The sequence below is a fragment of the Dama dama genome, chromosome 14, assembly GCF_033118175.1.
Source record: "Dama dama isolate Ldn47 chromosome 14, ASM3311817v1, whole genome shotgun sequence".
Classification (NCBI taxonomy): Eukaryota; Metazoa; Chordata; class Mammalia; order Artiodactyla; family Cervidae; genus Dama; species Dama dama.
In genome coordinates, this window is record NC_083694.1 from 2,468,744 (window position 1) to 2,488,709 (window position 19,966).

The 19,966-nt window shown below is 42.4% G+C and overlaps 1 protein-coding gene across 1 annotated transcript in view; it reads right to left on the minus strand.

Moving 5' to 3' along the window:
• DSTYK (dual serine/threonine and tyrosine protein kinase) overlaps positions 1-19,966 on the minus strand; it is a 50,325-nt gene that overhangs the window by 12,186 nt on the left and 18,173 nt on the right. Inside the window, exons 2-3 of the mRNA XM_061159907.1 lie at positions 16,256-16,641; positions 3,156-3,825 (exon numbers count right to left, since the gene is read on the minus strand). Coding sequence (XP_061015890.1) covers positions 3,156-3,825; positions 16,256-16,641 — 1,056 coding nt within the window. The remainder of the gene's footprint in view (positions 1-3,155; positions 3,826-16,255; positions 16,642-19,966) is intronic.

A 19,966-nucleotide genomic window follows, 5' to 3' on the forward strand; every position in this document is an offset into this window, starting at 1 on the left:
TCTAATTTAACCCTAACAACAACGTCAGAAGGGTATTACTGGTTATATTTGATGCGTCAGGAAAAAGCCTCAAAAAGAGAATAAACTGGGCACTGGAAGGGGATGGTAGAGTTAGGGAATAATATACCTAGCATTTGAACGCAAAGCTCATGAATTCCAAAGCCTCTAATCTTTGTAATATTTCACACTTCCCAGCATGTTAATGAGAAAAAGCCAAGAGTCAAGAATTCAATTCTAATCAGTTATTGGAGAAATCAAAAGTAAAACTGGAACACTGGCATTGCTTCAAGGATACACAATGTGTATCTTTGCATTGGAAGTGCAGAGTCTGAACCTCTGGACGGCCAGGGAAGTCCTCATGCTGAGGTTTTGAAGCTGGTTCCCAGGAAGATGGTAACATCAATAACAGGGAACAGATAAAGAAGCAGTAAAGTGTGGAAATTATGAGTATGAGCTCAGGAATCAGACTGTTTAGATTCAAATTCTGCCTCTACTACTTAGTATCTGTGTGATCTTGAGCAAATTACTGAAGCTATCTGAGCCTTAATTCCCTCGTCTAGAAAATGGCAATAAGCAGAACCCACCTATAGAGGCTGTTCTACTATATTAAGAACTATGGATGGAAGTTCATGACATTGTACAGGAGGCAGTGATCAAGACCATCCTCAAGAAAAAGAAATGCAAAAAGGCAAAATGGTTGTCTGAGGAGGCCTTACAAATAGCTGAGCAAAGAAGAGAAGCAAAAGGCCAAGGAGAAAAGGAAAGATATACCCATCTGAATGCAGAGTTCCAAAAACAGCAAGGAGAGATAAGAAAGCCTTCCTCAGTGATCAATGAAAAGAAATGAGGAAAACAACATAATGGGAAAGACTAGAGATCTCTTCAAGAAAATCAGAGCTACCAACAGAAACTTTCATACAAAGATGGGCACAATAAAGGACAGAAATGGTATGGACCTAACAGAAGCAGAAGATATTAAGAAGAGGTGGCAAGAATACACAGAAGAACTATTCAAAAAAGATCTTCATGACCCAGATAACCATAATGGTGTGATCCCTCACCTAGAGCCAGGCATCCTGGAGTGCAAACTCAAGTGGGCCTTAGGAAGCATCACTACGAACAAAGCTAGTGGAGGTGATGGAATTCCAGCTGAGCTATTTCAAGTCCCAAAAGATGGTGCTGTTAAAGTGCTGCACTCAATATGCCAGCAAATTTGGAAAACTCAGCAGTGGCCACAGGACTGGAAAAGGTCAATTTTCATTCCAATCCCAAAGAAAGGCAATACCAAAGAATGTTCAAACTACTGCACAATTGCACTCATCCCACACTCTAGCAAAGCAATGCTCAAAATTCTCCAACCCAGGTTTCAACAGTACATGAACTGAGAACTTCCAGATGTTCAAGCTGGATTTAGAAAAGGCAGAGGAACCAGAGATCAAATTGCCAACATCCGCTGGATCAGAGAAAAAGCAAGAGAGTTCCAGAAAAACATCTACTTCTGCTTTATTGATTATGCCAAAGCCTTTGACTGTGTGGATCACAACAAACTGTGGAAAACTCTTAAAGAGATGGGAATACCAGACCACCTTACCTGCCTCCTGAGAAATCTGTATGCAGGTCAAGAAGCAACAGTTAGAACCGGACATGGAACAATGGACTGGTTTCAAATTGGGAAAGGAGTACGTCAAGGCTGTATACTGTCACCCTATTTATTTAACTTATATGCAGGGTACATCATAAGAAATACCAGGCTGGATGAAGCACAAGCTGGAATCAAGACTGCCGGGAGAAATATCAATAACCTCAGATATGCAGATGACATCACCCTTATGACAGAAAGTGAAGAGGAACTAAAGAGCCTCTTGATGGAAGTGAAAGAGGAGAGTGAAAAAGCTGGCTTAAAACTCAACATTCAAAAAACTAAGATCATGACATCCGGTCCCATCACTTCATGGCAAATAGATGGGGAAACAATGGAAACAGTGACAGACTTCATTTTCTTGGGCTCCAAAATCACTGCAGATGGTGACTGGAGCCATGAAATTAAAAGATGCTTGCTCCTTGGAAAAAAAGCTATGACCTATCTAGACAGCATATTAAAAAGCAGAGACATTACTTTTTTGGCAAAGGTCCATCTACTCAGAGCTATGGTTTTTTCAGTAATCATGTATGGATGTGAGAGTTGGACTATAAAGAAAGCTTAACATCAAAGAATTGATGCTTTTCAACTGTGGTGTTGGAGAAGATTCTTGAGAATCCCTTGGACTGCAAGGAGATCCAACCAGTCAATCCTAAAGGAAATCAGTCCTGAATATTCATTGGAAGGACTGATGCTGAACGTCCAATATTTTGACCACTTGATGTGAAGAGCTGACTCACTGGAAAAGACCCTGATGCTAGGAAAGACTGAAGGCGGGAGGAGAAGGGGATGACAGAGGATGAGATGGTTGGATGGCATCACTGACTCAACAGACATGAGTTTGAGAAAGCTCTGGGAGTTGGTGCTGGACAGGGAGGCCTGGTGTGCTGTAGTCCATGGGGTCAAAAAGAGTTGGACATGACTGAGCGACTGAACTGAACTGAAAGATAATGTTCACGCAGGAGTCACTATACAAAGTCAGTAGCACCCAGACCTCAGACACCAAAAGACCTGACTAAGCATTTGGCCCAATTTTCTTAACAGTCATTCATGAAGGACAGGAATGCCAGGAAAGCTAAAACTGCTACTTTGGGAAATCCTTCTGAGTTACATCTCAAGAGCACCCTGAAAAGAAAATGAGACCATGAGACACAAAAAAGAACCAACAAAGCAGCATGGGCCATGACAAAGGAGTCAGGACTAAGGCACGACTCAGTGACATTCTCAAGCAGCTCTCCTCCAGTCTTAAAAAGGCAAGGGGATACAAATAGGCACCCAAGACTAAAGAGCAGTATTGGGATGAATTTATCAAACAGGAAGGAATGTTGGCAGACTTTTCCAAGACCTCTCAGAACAAGAGAGGCCAACTTCGCTCAGTGATTTCAGGTAGGCTGCTGCTAATAAGCCCCATCAGGGTAGGTTCCTTCGGGCTTCAGAACTGATGTACTCTATGCCAGCTGGAAAGGGTTCGAGGATGCCCTAGTTCCTGCACCATACCAAGCTCTCTAGGACCCACCTTTGAACTCCATGTTGGCGGCATCATCCAGAAGTTCCTCCTTCATGGCGTTAAGAGTCTCAACAATCATGTCCTTCATTTCCTCTTGCTTCCGGTTGGCAATATTCATCAGTGATTCATACAGCTCATTCTCCTTTTTTCGAGTGTATTCCAGGCGTTTGGGTGTGATCTGCAGGTCCCGCTGCATGTCAAAGGCCTGGTTAATGAAGATGTCGAGACAGCGGCAGTGCACCAGGTTCAGGGCCTTGGCTGCGTCCACCAGGCGGGCCTGCAGCACCTGGTGAGAAAACGTGTTCAGGTGTCTCAGCTTCCCACCGTGCTCCACCAGCATGCTCTGGGCTTTGGTGTCCTGGCCGGGGGCCGCACAGTTACAGTGGCTGCTGCTCAGATAGCCCAGGTCAGTCAGCTGGCGGTGAAGTGGTGATCTTTCGCTTTCCATCCTTTCAGTGGAGGAGTCAGTTATCTCCGAGCCCGGCTTCGGCACTTTGAAAAAGAATATGGGAAAGGAGAAATACTTTCGGATTTCCTGAAGCTCTTGCTCATCCCTCTCAGAGAGTTCATCTTTGTGGAGTGCATAGGTTATCACAGGCAAGAAATCATTCATCAAGTCACCCAGAACATCCACTGCGGGCCGGAGGCCTTGGCATGGTGCTACCACAATGTCCACTTCCTGGAAGGGGAAGGGGGTCATATCAGCACTTCAGGGTCAGAACCAGTCCTTGCCTCCCCAGAGTCCCACACTGAGACCAAAATGCAGATCTATGATGGGGCAGCTGGGCTTCAGTACATGCCCCAGTCACTTGTCCCCCTCCTTCCTCAGTTACCAACACTTCCTGGTGCCACCTAAGCAGGCAGGCACTCATCGAGAGAGAGTGAAAAAACAAGTAAGTAGTCCTTTCAGCCATTTTAGATAAAAAAAGAACCTGGAGTCCCTTTTGTTGCTTTGGAAACTCCCGCTGATTCCCTCTGATGAAGAAAGAACTCTTAGACTGAGAGTGGATCTGCCTGGAACATTCCTCCCCCTCTTTCTAACCTGACTCATCCTCAACTTTCTAACTCCCATGCATCCTTTAAATCTCAGTGTATACACTATGTCATACCCTTCTGGAGTCTTTCCTAATAGGAAATCCCCATTAGGGGAGCACTCGCTACTTCTCCTTCTCTTAATGGTCAATATACTTATATACTTATAATTTATTTATTTAAAAACAATTTTTTTTCCAATTAGCTTATAAACTCTTTTGAGAGAGGGAACATGTCTATATTCATGTCTTTCATGTCTTTCATGAACATGTCTTTTTCACTCCTGTAACTCCAGTGCCTGGTATAGAATAAGTCCTTAATACTGCTGAATCAATCAATCAAACTAAAGATTAGATCTGTCAAACATTATCATCCTATCGTAAGAGTTGGCAAGCATCCCAAGGTCTCAGCCATCAGGTCTCAGGAATACCTTTATCCTCATGATCACTTGGTCTGGCAGAGACTAAGGTCTGCCTATCCAATATTTAACCTCTGCATCAATGGGAAGGCAATGTCTTTTATAGACGGGGCGGCCAATAGTAGGCAGGACAACAAAAAGCTCTTCAAAGGGTTGACTCTGCTAGCAAGTACACCCTGCGGCCCTGCCCTTCTTGCCTGGAGCACAGATGTGACAGACAGACAGACTGGTCATCCCACAGCCCTTGGGCAGTCCTGAGAGAAGGCAGCCCTGAGGATGAGGAAGCAAAAAGAAATGGGAATTTGGATCTCTGATGACTATAGAGCTGCCACACGAGCTCTCAACTGCCTAGCTTTGGACGTATGTAAGGGAAAAATATATTAACCTCTGTCTTGCTTAAGCAAACCCTTATTTTTCTGATTGTTACCTATGTTTGAACCCAATCATCACTGATACACCCAACTCCGAAACAGATCATTTCCCTAGTTAGTAGTTTCTGCTTATCATTCTACTTCTTCACTAAGGATCTCAACTCACTTAAGAGCATACATTTCCATCCATATGGGAATATGGAGGGAAATAAATTTTGCTCCTTGAAATCTCTGAAATTGCCTACTTTGCCTGGCACTCCAGACCTAAGCATTTATCTGGAGACTCATACCTATATTACCATTGTAGGCACACCAACTCTGAAGTCTGCAGACTCAAAATCAATCCTTTGCAGAATTCTAAAATGTTTAAAGAGTTTTCCTTTTTGATCTCCTTCTCCAGACAATGGAGAAAGGGCTGGGAAATGCCAGCTTATTGTTTCTTGTACTGTGTGTAAGTGTGTGTGTGTGTGTGTGCGCGTGCGCGCGCGCGCCTGGGAAATGCCAGCTTGTTTCTTGTACTGTGTGTGTGTGTGTGTGTAAGTGTGTGTGTGTGTTGTTTCTTGTACTGTGTGTGTGTGTGTGTGCGCCTGTACTAAAGAGCAGAGAGTGAGAGACAGTGAGCTCTTACTTCCACCAAAGCACAAAGGCCTCACCTTCTTCCCCAACAAAGAGTTCATAAATTTTATTCTCAGGTAGGCCGCAGAACTTTCATTTGGCTGGCCACTTTGAACTCTCTAAAACTAAAAGTGCTTTTAGGATCTCATCATTTGTAATTTGAGCAAACACTACATAAATCTACTTGCTTTCTAGCCAAGCCTAGGCCAAGAAGAAATCTGCTATTCACCTGTACCTCAAACTGCATGGAATGTTTTCTGATTGGAAGACTAATCTGACACTCACTCTGCTATTCAAAACAAGCCCCCTTTCACTACCCTGAGTCACAATGCTGGAGTATGAATCATTTCATGAGGCATATTCAAAAAAGAGGGTAAGTAAGAACATTCAAGATTTAAAGTAGAGCATGCAATCGCCTAAATGCCAATATTCTAATTACATATAGTAATTATAGACTAGAAGAGAATTTCAAGAAATGAAAAGTTATAACAAGATAATTATGGGTGACAGTGGCTTTTAAAATATATCTTTTTAAAGATATAAATCAATCAAACTTAAAATAGAAATATTAAGAGAAAAAAGTCTAAATATTCAAACCAAAGTAAGTATTGTTAAGAAAGTTTTCAGGAAGAATTTTGCTGCTTGTTTATTTGATGTATTTTCTTAAAATTTTAAAGCAAATTTCCAGGTTTTTCTCAAAGGACCATCTTATGTGTGCAACAGAACTGTCGGCCAAAGCTGCCAAGTCCACTTGTAGAACCAATATCCTTTGTAAAGGACAGCTGACTTTATTTGCTCACAAATGCAAATTTATTTTTTTAAAAAAAGGACTCAGAGGATAGAGAAGATATACACACACACACACACATATACACCTATGCATCACTGGTGGTTCAGATGGTAAAAAATCTGTCTGTTATGCAGGAGGACCTGGGCTTGATCCAGGGGACTGGAAGATCCCCCGGAGAAGGGGATGGCTACCCACTCCAGTATTCTTGCCCGGAGAAGTACATGGACAGAGGAACCTGGTGGGCTACAGTTTATGGGGTCACAAAGAGTTGGATGACTGAGCAACTAACATTTTCACTATATAATACACACACACACACACAGTGGAATACTACTCAGCCATAAAAAGAATGAAATTTGGCCATTTAGAGCAACATGGATATACCTGAGGGCATTGTGCTAAGTGAAACAGACACAGAAAGACAAAAACTGTATGATATCACTTACAGGTGGCATCTAAGAAATAAAACAAGCTAGTGATTATAACAAAAAAGAAACAGACACACAGATACAGAGAAAAAACTAGTGGTCACCAGTGCAGACAAGGAAGGAGAGATGGGAGAGCTTGGGGTAGGGGATTATGAGGTACAAACTTCTGTGTATAAAATAAATAAGCTTCAGGGAATATAGCCCATATTTCATAATAACTCTAAATAGAATATAACCTTTAAAAACTGTGAACCACTATGTTTTATACCTGTAACTTATATAATACATCAGCTATACATCAAGTTTCAAAAATTCCCCTAAAATGAACTCTGATGGTAGATACTGCCTGGTGCACTGGCACGTAGAAAGAAGGTATCTAGTCCTAAATGTATCTTGTACAAACAAAAATGGATAGAAAACAATTCCATGCTCTCTCTTCTCCACTCCCCAGTTAATTAATTTGTGTAGTCGGTCTCATTGTTCTGACTATCTTGACTGTTGGAAGACAGGCAAAAAAATCTGCTGGCTGAGACCCCAGCAGCAGTACAAACTAGACTGGAATGTGATACGTGAGTCTGCAATACTCACGGCAAAGGGATGACTCATGCCTGACGGTTATAAACAAAAAGGGAAGCCGCGCTGTCTCCTGGAGACAGGGAGTGAAAAACAATTCACAGAGAGGATGAGCCCTGTTCTTGGCCCATATGTTACGGCCACCTGAGAGGGAAGACTGACCTCAGACTATTTCATGGAAGGCTGTACTCCTTCCTGGCACTTGGAACAGTGTGTGCACTTACGAGCATTCAATAAATAAATGTGCAATTACTGGATGAATAAATGATGCCTATACTATTTGCTCAAAACCATTTTCAATCATCATATGTAAAACTGTCTATTTTTTAACCCATATCTCACACATTTATCTGGAACTGCTGTTTGCGTCTACTCCAAGAATGAAGCAGTGAGGAAGCATTTTGCTCTGAAATCAGTCAAAGAAGAAGAATCCAGAGAATCAGAAGAGTGTGCCATAATTCCCATTTTGAGTCACAGAAAATTCCTAAAGAGGTATCTTTTTTACAATGTATCTGCACAAATCCGTGGAATCTACAGAAGCTGATGTATTACCGTCAATTCTCTAGGCAAGATTAAGAGAATGTAATAAAAAAGCAGACTGCTGCTCTGCAAACACCAGAATTTGCCTCTTTCGTTGTTTTTTTTTTTTAATATAAAATGACACTATCTTAAGTGCCAAGAAGAAATGGTTCTATCACTGAAGCCTGACCACTTCCTAAGAATACTGGCTCTGATTGGTGAGGACTTTTACTCTATGGCTCACAGCACATTACACCCTCAGCGACAGCTAAGGATGGTCGTCTTAACCAACAGTTCAAACTGAAGACAATCACACACTCAGATAGGTCATGAATGTCTTTGTTTTGTCTACAGTTCTGCAACCTCATTCCATCACATAGAAAAGAAGCACATAACTGTATGGTCTTACCCTTTGCTCAACAACGGACACATCCTGGACTCCAATCCCTGTCTCCATATTCTACTGACCATCACCATCAATTCTCCTCCCATGCCCACTCTCACAGAACAATGGGAGGTTTTCCCCATTTTACACAGGGTTGATTCTTCCTCATTTGTGTACAGTTCTCTGAAATCACTATCACTCTTAAATGTCAATTATACAGTAAGGCACATACATCCCTCCATAGTGTTGCAGAGTCAGACACCACTGAGCACACACAGTCCGCGCATGCTCCCTCTTCCTGTTACACTGTAGAAAATATCTTGACTCTTGATTTGAGCACTCTCCAGTGTGGAGCTGTGACTGAGCTGCTTTCTAGAATATAACAGGCCACAAGCAGCTGTGCCAACCCAGGGCTTCACCCCAGCAATCAGCATAAAATGGACACTAGCTCATCTCCCTAGCCAGTAAAAGTAGGGAGTGGTAACTCACAGACCAGAACAAGACTTGAGAAAAACCATAATCCCAACCAAAGCCTCCAACTAGCCACAGAAAGCATGAGACCATTATGCTAAAAGCGGAAGTGTTACGATCCCAAACACATCAAAGCAAAGGCTTTAGATCTGCATCTCAGCTCACAAGCATGAAGCCCTTAAGGATCAAAACTATCTGATTTCATATTGTGATGAATCAGATAACACACAAGTTGACAAGAAGGTACTGAATAGCCTCCATGCATTCTACTGTGTGGATATTCAAACATCCAGGTACCCACAGATACAAAATTAGGAATGTGAATTCTCTCACCATTTACTAGACTCATCAAGAAAGACAACAGAAGAATGAAGAAAGAAAGAAACGTTCTGAAGAAAGTTAAAGGTTACCTTTTAACTTTATAACTTTAACTTCTTTATTTTTTTTACCTTTATAACATCTCTCTCTTCTTTCATTTTATTACAAAAGTACTTCATAATAATTATGAAGAACTTTGCTTCCAAACGGAGCAGAATAATAAGTCTAAATAAGCAGGAACCAGAAGGACTTAAGTTTCACAATGGAAGGAGTTCCAGTATGGATGGCTGTCAGGGAACGGATGGGTGGCTGAGAGAGGAGGAAATCCTCTTTTCAAGGACACTGATTAATTCATTCAAAGGGAGGCTTACTAAGGGCCAGACACTGTGCTAGATGCTTTACACCTAGTCTTTCATTTAAGCCTCACAGCAGCCCTAAAACTCACAGATTTCTATTTCTGTTTTATAAATGGGGGATGCCCTAGCACCATGGTCACACAGTTAAGTAACCAAGCCAGGATGTAAATCCAGACTCACCTGACTACAAAGACCGTGTATAAACAGTGACTGAAGGTCCACTGTGTCAGGAATTGTCTGGCCTGATGTTAGGGAAGTTCTGAGAGAAGAATAAAGGACGGACAAGATGATTTCAGGGACCCCAACAGTCCTAGCTTTCTGTGTTAAAAGTATATGTTGGCTACAAGTAAAAACCCCTGCTCTGCTCAAAAAAGGAAGATTAAGACCATAATCTCTGCCAGATTTTCTTCCAAAGAGCTAAACTTGGAAGGCCAAAAGTGAACAAGTGGTGGTGAACTGAGAAAATAGCCCTGTAAGCTAGTCTTTTTAAGAGGGATCAAGGCTACTAGAGCTTGATTTTAAAAAGAATCGTGCCTCTAAAGCATACATATCCTTAATAGGTAAATTAACCTATAGTAAGTATTACCAGGTTTCTTAGCAAAGAGCAATGTATTGGTTATATTTCACTATGTATGTTAGTGTGTGTTAGGGGAACGGCAGAGAGATGCTGAATTCAAAGAGCATAGAATTACTGCCTAGAAGGAACTTACATTCAGCATTTGCCTGAACTTCCCATATCCTTTTTTAACACATCACTTTTAGTTCCCCTTTCTTTTTGCCCCATAAAATAATGGTTTATTTTAATGTATATTTTTAGAAGAGCATTTTTTATTTCTCTTATACATATCACTCTGTTTTTTTTTCCCTTGGAAATGGCCATCTTTGACCTAATTCCATATACTCTCTTTTCCAAAAGTATCTGCTTACCCTCAGATAAAAGACTATCACCCAAACTTCTTTCATGTTTTACCAGTCAATTGTTACCTTTCAAACTAGATACATTCCAGAGAAGACATGGTATCTAACTTAAAAGTAAGCAACATTAACAAATTTAGTTTCATAAGGCACCAAAACAAATGCCAAAAATTAAACAAAAATTGAAAGAAGACAGTTTTCTAGTAACAATGTTTAATAAATTTGGGGGTTTAAATTTTGCATAAACTTATCATTTTTACTTTGATTTGGGGTTGTGAAAGTATTAACTGCTGAGAAATTAAAAAAAAAAAAGTGTCTGTATGTATCAGTGGGACAGAACAGAGAGCTTAGAAACAGACCCACACCCCTATGGTCAATTAATCTCCAACAAAGGAAGCAAGATATACAATGGAGAAAGACTGTCTCTTCAGCAAGTAGTGTCCGGAAAGTTCGTGAAACAAACAAATGGGACCTAACCAAACCTATAAGCTTTTTTACAGCAAAATGAAAAGAATAATCAATATGAATTTCAATAATCAAAATGAAAAGACAATCTACAGACTGAGAGAAAATATTTGCAAATGATGTGACTGACAAGGGTTTAATTTCCAAAATACACACATAGCTCATAACTCAATAACCAAAAAAACAAACGACCCAATCAAAAAATGAGAAGACCTAAATACAGATTTCTCCAAAGAAGACATATAGATGGCCAATAGACACATGAAAAGATGCTCAACGTCACTATTAAAGAGTGCAAATCAAAACTATAAGGAGATGACAGAGGAATGGCTAAAGAAGATATGGTACACATATACAATGGAGTATCAGTCATAAGAAAAAACAAATAATGCCGTGTGCAGCAGCATGGATGGACCTAGAGACTGTCATACGAGTGAGGTCAGGCAGGCAGGGAAAGACAAGTATCACAGGTACTGCTTATGTGTGGGATCCAAACAACACTGGTGCAAGTAAACTTATTTACAGAAGAGAAATGGAGTCACAGATGTGGAAAACAAACCTAGGACTGCCAGAGAGGAACAGCGGGGGAGGGATAAAGTAAGCGGCTGTGACTGACACAGACTCCTGTGTGTGAGAGACGGCTAATCGGGACCCACTGTCACAGCACAGGGACTCCACTCAAAACTCTCTAAGGGTCCACATGGGAAAAGAGTCTAAAAGAGGGGCTGTATGTATCGCTGATTCACTCTGCTGTACCCCGAAACTAATACATCATCATACATCACTTACATGCCACTAAAAATGTTTTTAAAAATAGATTACAACAGCAGAATAAAACTACAGTGACGTACCATCGCACACCAGTCAGAAGTGCCATCATTAAAAACTCTACAAATAACAAATGGTGAAGAGGGTGTGGAGAAGCCTCATACACTGTTGGTAGGAATGTAAATTAGTATAGCCACTATGGAGAACAGTATGGAAGTTCCTTAAAAAACCAAAAATAGAGTTGCCCTATGGTTCAGCAGTCCCACTCCTGGGCATGTATCCAGAGAAAACTATATTTGAAAAGACAGAGGCACCCTAACGTTCACAGTAGCACTATTTACAAAAGCCAAGACATGGGAGCAACCTAAGTGTCCATCCACAGACGAAAGGATATATGTGGTATGTATACACAATGTACACTTCTACTCAGCCATAAAAAAGAATGGAATAATGCCATTTGCACCAACATGGATGGAGCTAGAGATTATCACACCAAGTGAAATAAATCAGAAAGAGAAAGAAAAATGCCATATGATGTCACTTATATGTAGAATCTAAGCTATGATACAGATAAACTTATTTATGAAACATAAACAGACTCACAGACAAAGAGAACAAACTTCTGGTCACCAAAGAGGAAAGTGGGTGAGGAGGAATAAACTAAGAAAGACTTTGGGATTAGCAGATACAAACTACTATATATAAAACAGAGAAACAACAGGCTGCTACTGTATAGCACCGAGAACTACATGCCACCTCCTGCATAAACCATAATGGAAAAGAGTTTGAGAAAGAACATATATACAGACACAGACACACAAGACTGAATCACTCTGCTGTACAACACTGCAAATCAACTAAAAAATTATATATCAAATAAAACAGCTTTTAATTTTTAAAGATTAAAAAGTAAAAATATCAATGTCACTATGAAATGACAAATAGATTACTTCCACTGATGGCTACTGAGGGTTATAAAGAGAAAATTTAACTATTTCAACTCATTAGAGTTCAAAGTAGCAAAGAAAAAAAATAAGTTTATTTGCAAGTCATTAGACCTTTCTTGGAAACATCAGTCTACTGCAGTTCCCTGAAATACCCCTTCCCAGACATCACCAGGAACCGGTCACCGTGACAGCGTGCCGGCAGCCTCACAGCCATGTGACATGTGCATTTGTCCACAGGGCCAGAAAACACCTGGGAGGGGTAAACAGGCTACTGACGAGAGGAGAAAGCTGAGAGCTGCGAAAACAGCCATCGAAAATGAAACGCCACCGTTAGGCTGCAGGAATCCCATCTCAGGCTGAGGAAGTTTAACCACCTCCATTTGTTTTTATTCCTTTTCTTACAGGTGTTCATAGGGAAAAACATATTTAGACTCACATACATCAGACTGAGGCAACTCTAAGGCAGACGACTATGTCCCACTGGACTTGCAAATGGAACAGAAAATAAAAGGAGGTGAGATATACACCAGAGCGGGGGTGAAGGTGAGGATGCGGAAGCATGTGCATGAAGACAAAACCAGTGAACACGGAGAAATGGTGAAATGTACTGCCAACTGGAAAATGACCATGTTTTAACACTAAATGAGGTTTCAGGAACTAATGGCTTGACAGTATTCCTCTATTACTGAATTATGAACTGAGAATCTCAGGGGACCCAGAGCTAAAAAACTGGGAATACTGTAGTATTCCATGTGGGTACCATGTGGTATGGGGTCCATGAGTTGCCCTACTCTGGAACAAATTGAAAATGGCTAATTTATGAGGACTTTAATGTAAGGTATTAGAAGAATGACCATTGTGTAAGAGGGTAAGGGGAAATTCTGCTTTAATAATTTGACAGTTAAAAATGAACATCACATTTCCCCTAAATCAATCTTGGTTTCCTTTAGCTAAATGTTTCCTTTCTTTACGACCCCTTTTAGGAACCAAATTGAAGGGCTGTTTAGAGCTAATTCTCTGGTTCTAAATATAACTGGGGCTAAAAAAAAGATCTTTCTCACTGGCAAGAAAAATCTTCAAGGTAGCTTAGGAAATGCTCCCAGCAGCAAGCCAATGGAGACAGGAGTCTGACTACAGTGTCAGAGCAGAGCCTGAGTGCCACAGAGGCTAAGGCCCCTCTGAGGCTCACCATCAAGGGATTCTAAAGTTAGAAATGCGGGGGTCCGTGGCTGTTTCCACATCAAAATCACTGCAGTATAAAAGCAGATCCAAAGAAACATTACTAAAGAAGCCTCACAAACCACATGAAACAGAACATGGGAGGCTAGAAAATTCTTCAAGAAAAGAGAAGGATATTTCTCATGAAAGAGAATCTATCTATATTTCAACCGTGCAGAGAGAAAACTGTTTAGGTATCTTAATTTCTCTCCCAGCCAAGTAGCCTTCTTAATTGTTAACTCAGTTTGAGTGCTTACTACATATACATGGGGGTTTCCCTGGTGGCTCAGTGGTAAAGAATCTGCCTGCCAGTGCAGGAGATGGGGATTCAATCTCTGGGTTGGGACGATCCCCTGGAGAAGGAAATGGGAACTGACTCCAGTATTCTTGCCTGGGAAATTCCATGGACAGAGGAGCCTTGCAGGCTATAGTCCATGGGGTCCCAGAGTTGGACACAACTGAACTACTAAACAACAACAATGTATTCCTTGAGCATTGCTGGGAAATCTCACCAGTAAGACATGTGCTCACGGCTTCCCTGGTAGCTCAGATGGTAAAAGACCTGCCTGTAATGCAGGAGACTAGGGTTCAACCCCTGGGTCAGGAAGATCCCCTGGAGAAGGAAATGGCCACCCACTCCAGTATTCTTGCCTCGAGAATCTCATGGGCAGAGGAGCCTTGCAGGCTACAATGTATGGGGTCGCAAAGAGTCAGACACGACTGAGCGACTAACACACACACACATACACACACACACACACTTGGGAAATAGCTCTCACTTTCTTTTTTGTGACTTTATTTTATCAGCTCAGCTCATGGGACAAAAGTAAATGAGCATTAAAAATCAAAACCAACAAATGAAGAGACACAGAGAAATCAATCAAATAATGCACCTGTCCTACAGATGGCTTTGTTCACACTCCAAGACTGTTTTTAAAAGGCAAGAACAGGAAAAATCACCACCCAACCAAATTTCGGCTATCTAACAGTGTTTCTTAAGCTGTAGGTCAGAATACATTGTCAGATCATCATAGTGGGTTGCTATCATTTTTTCAAAAAATGAAGTCAAATAGAATAGAGGAGAAAATATCAGTGTGTTTTGCAAGAAGAAAAGTACTGTTTCATGAAACTTTATTCCAAATGCACACATGTATATATGTACTGGGTCCTAATAATAAAATGCTGTTTCTGAGCATGAATTAAAATCTAAAAAAGTTTGAAAACCACTGAGCTCTTGGAAACTGAAGTAACTAGACCAGAACAGAATACTATAGAGAGACTGTGCTTGCCTCATATACTTATGAAGCTCATGAGTCAACTGAGCAGGCTCAGTCAATAAACAAGGATCAGAGTCACCCAAGAACTCTCGCACTGCCCTGGAGCTGAGAAGGGCACGCTCTCGGTCTGAACGCACGGGAAAGCCGCCAGTGATACTGAGCTGAGGGAAAATGCTGGCCTGTATACTAAATCCCTCCAGCATTTACTGAGATCAAAGATAACCGGGCTCTGGAAGGAAATGGGACGACAGTGTCTACTTCCAGAGAACCATAGGCCAAAGCCACCATCGAAGGCCTTGCTCACTGACTGAGATGCCAAGCCTTCTGGAACAGGAGTCGGTGAAGCGGAGAAGAAACTGCTCTCCAAGCCCTGCCCAACCAGCCCCTCCTTCCCGGCACAGCTCAGCAAGGAGAGGAACCCTCTGTTCTGAGCACGCCAGCTTCTTCTTTCCTGCCAGCTCCGGATCCCTGACACAGGCACCCTCCCTGCCCAGCCCCGTTCTCCTGGCACACTTACACCCTCTGCCTCTCACCCTCTGGCCTGATAAAGTAGCCCAGTCCTAGCTGTGCAGCAGCCAGGGAAGCCCTGCACCAGGGACAGCCCTTCCCAGGCAGAGCTGTAAACACCAGACAGATAGTGCTGTCTTTCGGGAAATGCCACAAGACCTGTGTTCTCTGCCGGAGTTTACTTCAAGAGAGAAACAGACACATTCTTCAGGTGATACATCTCCATACCTCTTTATTTGAGCCAGATCTGTCCTCATGTTCTGAGGTCCCTTGGAAAGTAGGAGACATGACCTGTCTCGCTTAGTAAATGATGGCAGATCTAAGGAAAACTCAAAAGTTCTTCACTTGTTCTCCTCTATAAGAACATCAATCATATGATTGTTCCTTTTAGAAAGGGAGGGCCAGAGACAATTCTAGCCACGCCTTCCTGCTAAGAAATGAAAAGGGATTTCTAACCCTGATCCTCTTTCTGTAAAGGCAGGCTGAGATGTAAGGATCACATTCTTCAGTTTAGAAAGGGATTAGACAAACTGCCCAGGGCCTTGCAGCAGTGGAGGTAGGGAGGGGCACTGCCACAGTCTTGTCTGGTTTTCAGCTTCCTAGATCACGTTCCTTTGACTCTATCTGCTGACGCTCAGAGCCCACAGGACACATTGCCAAATTACCTTCTGAGAAAGCTCAGACACAACGAAAGCTGGTACCTATGAGTGCAACTGTGTGAAGACGAGACTGGTACCTGTAAGAGAGCATGGCGCATCGTCACCTCCAGTTCGGCTAAAACATGGGCAGCGTCCTCACTGTCCTCTTGGACCTCCAGGTCCTCCTCAGGGATGGTCTCCCAGTCGCCCTGGTGAGCAACCAGCGTGTGCACTAGTTCATACTGGCCAGGGAGCGCCAGGCTGACCCGAGTCTGAGTCCCATAGGTGAAGCGGAGGCGCCGAAGCTTACAGTTCTCACCGCCCAGCTTGCTGGTGGGAAGCACCTGCACCCCCAAGAGCAGGTTCAACAGCTGGCACTTGACATTACAGTCCTGGCCGAGGATCAAGACGCAGGGCAGGCAGTCCACCATCTGCTGGAGGCGCTTCTCTTCCTTGGGTGGGAAGGAAATGCAGCTCAGCTGGCCTGGGCGGGGACAGGGGTGGAAGGAGAAAGGAGTACAGAGAGAAGAGTGAGGAGGGGTAGACAGAGACTGACACAGAGACCCCATTAGATGTCAGCCTCCTAGAAAAGAAACTTCTAGGAAGCTCTTGGTTGAAGGAGATACCAGAAAAACATCCCAGTCAGAGAAACTTTCTCAAATATCACATAGGATTCCCCTCTCTGGCTCGCCCCCAGAGCAGTCCTTTCTTTCCAGAAAGGTGACAATGACCTAATGTGCCTTCCCGACCCAGTTTCAATCAGTGGAGGGACAGCCTAAGGAGTTTACAAGGACTCCATCAAAGGACGTTACACTGACAAAACCAGAAAAGACTACGCTACTGGAACATGAGTCCAAGGACTGAATGCATGCATTAATGCTCAGACGTGTACGACTCTTTGAGACATCATGGACTGTAGCTTGCCAGGCTCCCCATCCATGAAATTTTCAAGGCAAGAATACCTGGGGATTCTTTACCACCGTGCTACCTCAGAAGCCCGCAAGGACTGAATACAAATCAAAATAAAAATCTTCCTTGTGACACAAAACCTAACACTTGAACACAGAAAGGTTCTTTAAAATGACTCTACCACATGCAGTTTCAGTTTATTTTCCTTATTTATAACATATTTCATTTATGTGTGTAGTCTTTTAACACACATACATTGAAATAAAATGTTATTTGAGTGTGCATAAGCATAGAATCTTTTCCAGTTCATTTCTCTGATAGCTGGTAACAGCATCCCAGCTGCCAAGTCATTTGTTTTCTTAAAACACTGAATTAAGATCACTATCTCTAATCAAATCATATTCTTTCAGTTTATGGAAGACAAGACCCCGAGTAAGACAAAGGGGAAAGGACTACCTGTTAGGATAAAATCCAAGCAAATCAAGGAAGATTTGATGTATCTCAGAAATAGCCTTTCAGGATACACTCATCTATACTGCAAACTTCCACAAAACAGATCAAATACACTCAAGAGAAAACAAAAGGCTTCCTAAAGTATGAGAGCTTCTAATTGGGAAAAGGAACCAGAAATTTGTTGACTGGAACCCTCCGATTACGAACTCAATCACTCCCCAACTTGTTCAGTGACAGTGCCTGCCCAAGTCTAAGATTCAGGCAACTTCATGTTTCTTCAGAAAGGCACAGACACACAGTTCTTAGGCTGTTAGAAAGCCGATCTGTATTTGAAGCCAAATACATACATCTTCATTAAAATTTAGGGTGGCACCAACTGAAGCAGTACTTGCTTTAGTCATTTAACCATGAGCTACATTAAATCATACATAAGCTGTTTATTTTGTTTATGTAATTGAAGCAAGAGGGGCCAGATTCATTTAAAAGGTTGTCCTACTTCTGACTACCTGCATGCGTCCCCCCAGTCATGTCCAACTCTGTACAACCCCAAGGACTGTAGCCCGCCAGGCTCCTCTGTCCATGGGATTCTCCAGGCAAGAATACTGGAGGGGGCTGTCATGCCCTCATCCAGGGGATCTTCCCAACCCAGGATTGAACCCAGGTCTCCCACATTGCAGGAAGATTCTTTACCATCTGAGCCACCAGGGAATCCCAAGAATACTGGAGTGGGTAGCCTATTCCTTCTCCAGGGGATCTTCCCAACACAGGGATCAAACCCAGGTCTCCTGCATTACAAGTGGTCTCTTTACTGACTGAGCCACCAGGGAAGCCCCCCAACTCTACCTATCCTGCTATAAACTCACTATTTTAAATCTTCTCTCCAACAAATGGCACCAAAAGGTTTAAAGAAGTTTGCTTTCACTCAGACCCCTTTATGGACTTCATTAAGCCCCCCCTTTCATGTCTGCCTGCTAAGTACATCACCTGGTCAGCACACGCACACCAGCACCACCAGACACCAAACACGGAAATCTATTCTCCTGGGAAAGAGAGGAGACAGCAAATCGTTAACCGAGGGCCCAACTCTATGCAAGGCATTATTAAGCACGAGGGAAGAGCACCAGACAACTGGTCTAATTTCTGACTTACAAACTAAAAGCAAGGGGACACAGCCCCTTGTGTGTGTGACCACTCAGTAAGTAGGGAGTCCTGAGGCCCTCCATACCTCACTGACAACTAAACAGCATTTACTACAGTTGTCAGGGAGGAAAAACAGTTTTCCTCTACCCTTTTAGTTTCCTCTGGCTGGGTCTAAGAGTTAAATTGACATGAGAAAGATTAACAGTAGAAAATGAAATTTAATTACATACACATGAGGAATCTGAACATGAGAGATTCGAAAGACAGGTTAAATGAGATACATATGTTATCCTGGACTAAAGAGGGGGGGCAGGGGGCTGGGTCTTCAAAGGGAAACAAGGCAATTCACAGAAGAATGGAGAGAATAAATGTTTGGTAAACAAATGTTTGCTGGGCCATCCAGGAACAGCTGGACATAGAGAAGATTTTGACCCCCGACGATTACACCTGGTTCATACTACACTGTAGCTAGCTCTGGTGATAGGCCCTCTATATAAATTCATTTAGGCAGTTAAGGTAAGGAAGATAAAAACTCTTGCTGAACTTTTTGTTTCTTTAAAACAACCAAGCCTAAAGTAATTCTCATACCAAAGAGACACATTTTGGGATGGCAAATCTTGCTCCTCTTCAGACTATTCAGTCGTATGTTTATAATTACCAAAGGCAGGAAGAACCATCATATTTCTCTCTGTATCCTCAACACCCAACACAATGACTAAAAAATAGTGTTTTGTTATCTGTTTGCTTGCTCTGTGTAAGAATTTACCATTTATTTACCATTGAGAACTGTCTACAGAAAGTCATAAGGGGCTCTACTAAGCACTCAGAAAAATCCAGTAATACGATGAACAGTCCAGTACCATGAATAGTATAGGAGCAACCGTCATTCCTAACAACGCCCTTCATCTCAACATGGAGAGCAGAGGTGGGCAGCAGAACAAGACCTCTCCATTCAGCAGCAGGATTTACCAACCAGGCTCTGCCTGAGCATGAGGGCTCCTGCTAGATCCACTCTTACCTATACTTCCTATCTCTCTCTCCTCCCAGTCCTCCTCAGATCTCAGGTGGCTGTCTAAGTAAGCTCATACTGACACCCTTCACAGAATCCATAACAAAAGGTGGTCCATAGTAACAACAGTGAGTCTAAATGAGTTTTGTGACTACTGCTGTTGCCAGGAGAGTTGGGTAACAGAGAACGAAAACTAACCAACCATTTTTCAGGACCAAAGGGAGAGATCTCAACACCTCTGAGACTACAGGAAAACCAGTAAACCACGTGGCACTGGCCGAAACCAGAGCAGACACAT